At 35.8% G+C, this 10,000-nt stretch overlaps 2 protein-coding genes across 2 annotated transcripts in view; both read right to left on the bottom strand.

Moving 5' to 3' along the window:
• Positions 1 to 6,462: 6,462 nt before the first annotated feature.
• Positions 6,463 to 7,356, bottom strand: LOC125669068 (uncharacterized protein K02A2.6-like). Its single transcript, XM_056161407.1, has one exon. The coding sequence runs from the start codon at positions 7,354 to 7,356 to the stop codon at positions 6,463 to 6,465; it is 894 nt and encodes a 297-aa protein (XP_056017382.1).
• Positions 7,357 to 9,253: 1,897 nt separating this feature from the next.
• The window catches only part of LOC125667963 (actin-binding protein IPP-like), a 5,763-nt gene continuing 5,016 nt past the window's right edge, over positions 9,254 to 10,000 (bottom strand). The window contains exon 2 of the mRNA XM_048901675.2: positions 9,254 to 10,000. This exon is cut by the window's right edge and continues 1,353 nt beyond it. Coding sequence (XP_048757632.2) covers positions 9,542 to 10,000 — 459 coding nt within the window. The 3' untranslated portion in view covers positions 9,254 to 9,541.

Below are 10,000 nucleotides of genomic sequence, written 5' to 3' on the forward strand. Positions count from 1 at the left end.
TGGAAAATTTAGCAAAATCTAATGATAATCACAATGTTTTACTAAGGAATGCTTACTTGGAAGATGTACACTTGGCTAGTGAAAATGAAAAATGCTGGCAAACTTGTATACAAGAGGCCCAAGGGCCTAGAATCGCTCTTCTGATAAATTGTACAACCCCACCATTTCTATTCTTAGCCTCTTAGTATTCTAAATCTTTAGTTAAATCCTAAGAATTCAAAAAAAGTAGGTCAATGTGACCTACTTTTTGGTTTACACATTTTGAGAACCCAAGAAATATCAACTGACAAAGTTTGATGATTTTAAGCCAATTAGTATCTGAATATTGAAATATAGCTGTCAAATTCCAATCGTAGGTCATGGTGACCTACTTTCTGGTCAGCGAACTCCGAACATGCAAGACCCATCAACTGACAAAGTTTGATGACTGTAGGTCAAATAGTATCTGAAATATATAAATATAGCCGTCCAATTCCAAAAGTAGGTCAAGGTGACCTACTTTTTGGTCAACACCCTTTGAACATGCAAGACGCATCAACTGACAAAGTTTGATGACTGTAGGTCAAATAGTATCTGAAATATATAAATATAGGTGTCCAATTCCAAAAGTAGGTCAAGTTGACCTACTTTTTGGTCGAAACCCTTTGAACATGCAAGACCCATCAACTGACAAAGTTTGATGACTGTAGGTCAAATAGTATTTGAAATATATAAATATAGCCGTCAAATTCCAAAAGTAGGTCAAGGTGACCTACTTTTTGGTCGACACACTCCATTGACTCAAGATGCATCAACTGTCAAAGTTTGATGATTGTAGGTCAATTAGTGACTGAAATATATAAATATAACTGTCAAATACCAAAAGTAGGTCACAGTGACCTACTTTTTGGTCGATACACTCCGAAGACTCAAGATGCATCAACTGACAAAGTTTGATGATTGTAGGTCAAATAGTGTCTGAAATATAGTAATTTAGCTGTCAAATACCAAAAGTAGGTCACGGTGACTTACTTTTTGGTCGACACAAACCGAAGACTGAAGACGCATCAACTGACAAAGTTTGATGATCCTAGGTTTTACAGTGCCCAAAATATGCATTTAAAATTGAAAATGTGAAATTTGAATATCTGTAAAATTCAAAAAGTAGGTCACTGTGACCTACTTTTTTATAAATATGTTTCAAGGCCTCAAGATGCATCAACTTACAAGATTTGATGATTCTAAACCTCTCGGTATTTGAAATAACAACTTAAAATATATCTATAAATGATAAGCCATAAAATTCAGAAAGTAGGTCACGGTGACCTATTTTTTAGTTGACGCATTTCAAGGTCCCATGATCCACCAACTGACAAGTTTTGATGATCATAGGCTTCAAAGTGTCCAAGATATGCATCAAAATTAATTTTAAAATAAATACCTGCAAAATTCAAAAAGTAGGTCACCATGACCTACATTTGAGACAACTTGACACAAGGTCCTAAGATGCATCAACTGTCAAAATTTGATGATCCTAGTCCTTATAATGACTAAAATATCTAAGATTCAAGGAATTTAAAAAAATTTTTAATTTAGGTCAACTTTGAAGTGACCTTGAGACCATGCCCTTTGCCCCAGGGTAATGCCTTGAACAATTTTTAATCTACAACATATCCTCATCCTTATGTGTAAGTTTGGTGATAATCTGCCCTGTGGTTCTTGAGAAGAAGATTTTTTAGCAACCACTACTTTTGTTTGTATTTTCCTGATTATCTCCCCTTGTTAAAGGGTCACATCCCTTTATTTAGTATGTATGAAAGCCCTTGGGCCAATGATACCCTGTAACAAATTTGAAAAAAATTGGCCAAGGGGTTCTTGAGTTATAGCCCTTTTTCTAAAAAGTTTACGCACACCGCACACCGCACAAATGGCCATAGCATTAGCTCTTTGAGCCTTTGGCTCAGAAGAGCTAAAAATCAATACAAAAGATGTTAAATGTTAACGTTGACACTGAATGTAAAATGTTTATTCCTAAACTTAAAAAATTCTTTGAAAATAAATTCTTTTCTGAACTTCAACATATTAACAACACTCAAAGTGGTAAGCTCTCATTTTATAGTACATTATTCAACCATGATGTTATGAAACTAGAAATCCAACCATATTTATGTCTTCCACTTCCTAAGAATTTAGTTTCTTATCTTACCAAATTAAGAATAAGTGCACATAAGTTGTATGTAGAAACAGGTTGATATTGTAATCCTGTCATTCCTAGAGAAAATAGATTTTGTTTTCATTGTCAAACTATTGTTGAAGATGAAAAACATTTTTTACTTGATTGTCCTGTGTATGAACATATTAGAAAAATGCATTCAAAACTACTAGATATTAATACCTTATTTTGTTTACTAAATCCACATAACCTTGTATCTACAAAACAAACCTGTCTATACATCAGAGACTGTTTTAATGTTAGAAATAAGTTTTCAACAGTTTGATATTTTGTAATGTATCAATATATATGTGTATCTATGTATGGCTAACAACACATTCTTATATAATGTGCTTTAGTGCCAATAAAGAATTGAATTGAATTGAATTAAAAGCTTCCTGACACAGTGCAGATTCAAGTTTATTCAAATCATGGTTCCTGGGGGTAGGATGGAGCCACAATAGGGGATCAAAGTTTTACATAGAAATATATAGGGAAAATCTTCAGATAAGGGCCAAGGTGACTCAGGTAAGCGATATGGGCCTCTTGTTTAAAGTTTGTGATCTTGGGAGTTTGACCTACTTTTAAGAAAATGTAATATATTTTAAAAATATCTCCTGAACTTTGTGACCTTGAAGTTTGACTTTCTTTAAACAAGAGGCCCATGGGCCACATCGCTCACCTGAGTCACCTTGACCCATATTATATTACATATATAAAAATTTTCCTTATATAATCACATGTAAAACTTTGATCCCTATTGTGGCCCCAACCTACTCCTGGGGGGCCTTGATTTTTACAAACCTGAATCTGCATCATGTTGGAAAGCTTTCATGTATATGTAAACTTTTCTGGCCCAGTGATTATTCATCAGAAGATTTTTAATGATTTTCCCTTTATGTATGTAAAAGTTTGACCCCCCTATTGTGGTCCCATGTTACCCCCAGGGACCATGATTTTTACAAACTTGAATCTGCACTATTTCGGGAAGTTTTCATGCAAATTAATGTAAACTTCTTTGGCCCAATGGTTCTTGAGATTTTAAACGATTTTCCCTATATATTTGTATGTAAAATGTTGCCCCCCTAATGTGGCCCCATCCTTCCCCCAGGGGCCATGATTTTAACAGACTTGAATCTACACTATGTAAGGAAGCCAATTTGATTAAAACCAGATCTTCAATCCGCTCCTCTATTGGCCATGTTGCGTTGAACACGACATGGCCAATAGAGGAGCGGAATGAAGATCTGGTTTAAATCAGATTGTAAGGAAGCCTTCATATAAATTGCTACTCTCCTGGCCTAGAAAACCTTTAAAGATTTTCCTTATATAATTGTAAAAATTGTATCCCCTTATTGTGGCCCCATCCTACCCCATGTGTGCCATAAGTTTAAGAAACTTGAATCTGCACTATGTTAGGAAGCTTTCATGTAAATCTCGGCTTTTCTGGCTCAGTGGTTCTTGAGAAAAAGACTTTTAAAAGATTTTCCTTAAATGTATGTAAAAATTTGATCCCCTATTGTGGCCCCATCCTACCCCCAGGGGCCATGATTTTAACAAACTTTAATCTGCACTATGTCAGGAAGCTTTCATGTAAATTTCAGCTCTTCTGGCCCAGTGGTTCTTGAGAAGATTTTTAAATGACCCCACCCTATTTTTGTGATTATATCCCCTTTGAAGGGTGCATGGCCCTTCATTTAAACAAAGTTGAAAGCCCTTTACCCAAGGATGCTTTTGGCCAGGTTTGGTTTAAATTGGCCCAGTGGTTCTGGAGAAGAATTAAGTCGAAAATGTCAAAAGTTGACGGACAATAGGCAATCAGAAAAGCTCACTTGAGCTTTCAGCTCAGGTGAGCTAAAACAACTGACCTATTCAATATCTCTTGAACTATTTAAGAATAGAACTTTCATATTTGTATATGTAGTTTTCTTAATGCAAGTTCTTTCATTTCTTGTAACCATGGGGTTAACTGTAGCTCTCTGAAAAAAAATTGTGACGGAACAGAAATCGGTGCATAGGGTATGAACATGCAAGTGGCATGTTATTGGTGAATGTTGTTTCAAATAAAAAGCCATGACAGTTCTGCCAATATGCCTTTGAGTATTTTTTCAGGTAAGAGGTGGTTAAAATAAGTAAAGAACAAATTAAGATAAAATCTATTGACATCAGCTTCATTCAATGACATTTGCATTGTATTGTTTAGTTTTAGGAATTTCGACATAAAAATAACTTATTAAATATCTCTTGAACTATTTCAGGAAGGGCTTTAGGATTTTGTATATATACATGTGAATTCTTTATGGCAAGATCTTGTGATACCATAGTATTTGACCTTGTGATCTTGGAGTATGACCTACTTTTAAATAATCTTACCTATTCAATATCTCTTGACGAATCTTTGGAAATGCCAAAACACTGGTCAAAATTATATAAAAATGGCTAAACAGTACTAAGCCAATCTGACTAAAGTACAATCGACCTTTATTATAAATCAGATTGGAACTAAGAAAAAAAAAATACTTTCTAACGTCCATAGTGGTTTGACCTTAATTATCACCTAAAATTCAATAGGGGTCATCTCCTCCTTTGGATGTACCATTGTACCAAGCTGGACATTTGTTAAGCAATGGGTCCACAAGATATTGAGTGGAAAATATCTTCTTGTGTCCAGAGTACATTGACCCTTGTCCAATGTGAGCTCAAAATCAATAGGGGTTATCTACTCCTAAAGATGTACCAAGTTTGGTGTCTGTCAAACAAAGGGTTTTCAAAATATTGATTGGACAATATCTTCCCATGTCCAGAGTGGACTGACCTTGTGACCTCATAATCATTAGAGGTCATCTATGTAATAATTGTGTTCGTAATATGGACTGGCCTCAGACACTAAGAAGGGCCAATCTGTATGGAGCGCCAAATTAACATAAACTCAAATAATTGAAGATATCTTCAATTATTTGAAGATATCATCAATTCATTTGATGCGCGCAACGATTGAATTAAAGATCTCTTCAAATAATTAATGATATCTTCAATTCTGAATTATTGCGCGCATTAATTGAATTGATGATAGCATTAATTCTTCAGCTGAATTGATGCGCGCTTTAATTGAATTAATGATCTCTTCAAATAAATTAATGATATCAACAATTGAATTGATGCGCACTACAATTCAATTGAAGAGAGCAATAATTGATATACTGCGCGCATTAAATCAATTGATGAGAGCAATAATTGAATTGATGCGCGCATTAATTCATTTGATGAGAGCAATAATTGATTTAATGAGCGCATTAATTCAATTATTGTTCTCTTCAATTGAATTAATGATATCTTTAATTCATTTGAAGAGAGCAATAATTCTTTTAGAGAGAACAACTATATAATTAAAGATATCTTCAATTCAACATATCCACAATTGAATTAATGATATCTTTAATTGAATTGTTGCTCTCTTTAAAAGAATTGATGCGCGCATTAATTCCTTATACAAAAGCATTGTAAATGATTTAAAGATATCTTCAATTGAATTAAAGAGATCATCAAATTATTTAAACCGAGCTCTAAATCAATTATTGCGAGCAATATTTCTACGAAATTGATGCTCTCATCAATTGAATTTAAGAGAGCAATAATTGAATTAATGCGTGCATTAAATCAATTATTGCTCTCATTAATTCAGTTGATGCGTGCATTAATTCAATTGATGAGAGCAATAGTTGAATTGAAGAGTGCATTAATTCATTTGATGAGAGCAATAATTGATTTAATGCGCGCATTAATTCAATTAAAGAGAGCAGTAATTGAATTGATGATATCTTCAAATAATTGAAGATATCTTCAATTATTTGAGTTTATGTTAATTTGGCGCTCCATACACCCCAGCTATGGATAATGCACAACCCCCATGCAGAGAAACCAGTTTGGGCTTTTACAAGATAGCTACAGTCATTCAGGCGACTTATTATATGGCCAGGTTTCCGTAACTTGGAATCCTGCTGAAATCGAATATTTTCACCTTCAGTTAATGGCAACAACTCATGGCTTGACCTATTGTAAGTCTTTGAGGTCTTATCCTTACTGTTCTGCATATTTACAGCAACCTTATGATGGTCTAGAACCTTTGGGGCAAGCTGGGAGGGCAGTACAGGTAATATTGACCTAAGCTGTCGACCTTGCAATAACTCAGCAGGGGAGTAACCTAAGTTGTCGATAGGTGTGTTTCGATATGTCAAGATCCCTAGGTGGGGGTTGCTTTTGTTACCCTTAGACTACTGAAATATTCTTTTGATAGTTTGGACAGTTCTTTCGGCTGTTCCATTTGATTGAGGGTATTTTGGACTGGAAGTATCATGGTTAAACCCATAATCTGAAGCAAAATTGGTGAATTCCGAGGAGTTGTATTGGGGCCCGTTGTCAGACACTACTTTTTTGGGTATGCCAAATCTTGAGAAGATTGACTTCATTTGCTTTACAATGAATTTATTAGTGGTTGTACTAAGGTGGGTCACTTCAAAGTAACGGCTGTAGTAATCTACTACAATCAAATAATCCTTCTCATCCCATTGGAACAAGTCTGTGGCAACTACTTGCCACGGGTAGTCAGGTGTTGGGTGGGGGTTAAGGGATTCTTTGGGGTTTGAATTTCTATAAGACAAACACTGCGGGCAACTAGATACAAGTTTTTGTACATCAGTATGGAGACCAGGCCAAAATAGGACAGTACAAGCTCTACGGAGGGTCTTCTCGACGCCTGCATGACCTATGTGGAGGCTGTCTAGTATTTGGTTACGGAGTGACCTTGGGATAAGAATCTTATGACCTTTTAGCACAAGTCCATCTATGTAGGACAATTCATCTCTGTAGTTCCAAAATTCTATAAGAGAGGAGTCACACGACTTCCTTTCAGTAGGCCAGCCATTCAGAATGGTCTTGATTAAGGTTTGGAGGTCCTGGTCATTTGCAGTTGCGATGTGAATATCATCTAACATACGGCTTGTGATGGGTACCCTACTAATGATGCTATGAACATGAGAGTCCATGCCCTTTGAGTACTGTGGGTAACTGTTTGGCAAATGTTTGCGAGACAGCGTGTTGGCCAGTGGAATCTTGGTGCCTGGTATATAGATGACATCTAGGTCATAATTGCTTAGTTGTAACAACATCCTTTGGAGACGGGGAGGGGCAGCATGAAGAGGTTTCTTAAAGATTGGAACAAGTGGCTTATGATCTGATTGGACAGTGATATTGCGACCATAAATATAATGGTGAAAGCGCTTGCATCCAAAAACAATTGCAAAGAGCTCCTTCTCTATTTGGGCGTAATCACATTCGCTAGGAGTCAAAGATTTTGAGGCATATGCAATAGGCTTGCCTTCCTGTATTAGGGCTGCGCCAAGGCCATGTTTTGAAGCATCAACTTGGAGTACTATTGGCTTAGATGGGTTTTGGCTGCATGTGCTTCTGAAATCTCTCGTAATGGGGAACCAATTTCTTCTTATCTGTCTCACTCATATCTGTCCAGGTATCTGTAATTTCTCGTCCTCGTTCGCCAACCCATAATAATAGGTATGTGACTTTAATAGGCTCGTCTTTGGCCGCTAACGGTCCCTTGAACATAAGCTCGACTGTAGACTGGAATTTCCGCTGTTTCTGGGATATTTGAGCTATCCCACTTCTGACACCATGTAATAATTGTGTTCGTAATATGGACTGGTCTCAGACACTAAGAAGGGCCAATCTGAAACACCAATACCCAACACGTGTTCTCAGCTTCACAGCTTTTATTCCAACTCCAAAATGAGGCTGCAGTAGTTAATCAATTACAGTCAAGGGGGAGTAACTCTAAATATAACAATCTACTTTGGAGAGGACCTATGCACCAAGTTTGATGTCTGTCAAGGAAAGGGTTCTTGAGCTATTGATCAGACTGCTTGATCTTCCAACCGACCAGTGCCCTGCTTATCAATACTCAAGAATTCCAAAGAACTACACAAATCAAATTTATAGAGAAATTAAAGAAAAATTTGCTGCTTTTTGATCGATTGAAATTGACAGTGTTTTATTAGAGAAATAAAGATCTTTTATATATAAGGGGATTAAAAATATTTTACACAGGATATATATACTTTGTATTTACATAAAATCTGGCTCCTAAAATCATGTTTGTCAACACACTCGTCATAGCCAGGAAACTATGTGCGGAGGTGAGAACACCAAGATTTCTAAAAAGTATGTCAAAAGCATTCAACATACATGTATGTAAATAATAAATCAATTTAGGGAGCAAGAAAAAGGAAGAAAGACAGAAATTTTCATTTTTAAAGTTTTTTTCACCTAAGCCGTAAACTTTGGCGACACGTTGATAGTCGAGTCATGTGACATGTAAACATAAACAGGGCTCATGCCTTGTTTTGAAAATGAAAAGTTTAAATGTCTCAAATTAGTGAAATACATCTTTGCATCAGTTTTTGAAAATTTAGGTTTGTTGCTCTTTCACACAAATCAAAAACTACATCATATTATAAATCAAATTTGCACCAAAATTGTGTCCAATCCTGTTAGTATCACTATGATTTATTCCATCTCTTCTGTCATATATCTAAATTCTGAGCTGAATTGATACATGCAACTTAATAGAAATACAAATAAATTTAGAATTGAATTTAAAATGCATAGGAATAAGGTAAAAGTTTTCAATGATACCAAAACATTTTTATCATTTCCTTTACATTATTATCTAAACTTGGAAGGTAATGTGGTCCTACTTTTGATAGAAAGTGAATCATCTTCACACAAGGATGCTTTGTGCAGATTTGTTGAAATTGGTCTCATGGCTCAACGTGAAATTTTGTTGCTAGACAAAACAAACTCAACATAGCCTTTCTCTACCTAGACTGTTCCAAATCAATATCCATATTCTTTAGAGTGTTAAGACTAGCAGGCAATATGATTGTCAAAATCACAAAGCATGCAAATGTTTTCAATGCTTAATGTAAACCAACTATTTGGTTGAAACTGTCTCCCCTGATGGATGGACAGGCAGACAAACAAAGTATAAACTACTGGGTTCCTGAATTTATTCCATAAAAAGGTTTCCAATAAGGTATGTACAATTAAATACTACACACAGTCAAAGCACTAGTCCATCAGCAAGCAATGTCACATGTTTGCATGTAATTCTATACAAAAAACATAACTCTGCTGAGAAAGTTTACTACCTGATTTGTCATTCTAAATAACAATTTCACTAGTTCAACAGAAATTTGGAAGCTAGGGTCATTGGTTAGTGGTTTACTGCCGAAACATAACCGACTGTATTGTAGCCAGAGTTATGTCCCTTAAGAACAATTACGAATGAACACTAATGCTCTCATCCCAGTCGCTCTCAACAGAATAATCATCCTCTAAACATAAACTCCCCTCTCTGTTTTCTTTTGTAAATCGTATTGGTTTCCATTGTACAATTTTCATGCACCTGTACATTTCTGTGGGCACAAATATTTTGTGAGAACTCGCTGTTTCTACTTTGTTTTCAAGATCTAAAGCCATCACTCCATCCGACTCTAGAGGACTACCCACAAACAGCAAATCTGATTTAAATTTGACGACATCTTTGCATTCTTTAGCATAGCTGGACTCATAGAATTCTGATAGTTCCTGAGTTTGGGGGTTGAAATGATGAATTTTGCCATCCACCAAACTCACCACATAAATTTCGTCTCCATGCCCTACAACTCGAACATGTTCTCTTGTGAATAAGTCATTACACGTGTGAGGTACCACAGTTGTCTCCCCTGAGGAGGGATC

The sequence above is a fragment of the Ostrea edulis genome, chromosome 4, assembly GCF_947568905.1.
Source record: "Ostrea edulis chromosome 4, xbOstEdul1.1, whole genome shotgun sequence".
NCBI lineage: Eukaryota > Metazoa > Mollusca > Bivalvia > Ostreida > Ostreidae > Ostrea > Ostrea edulis.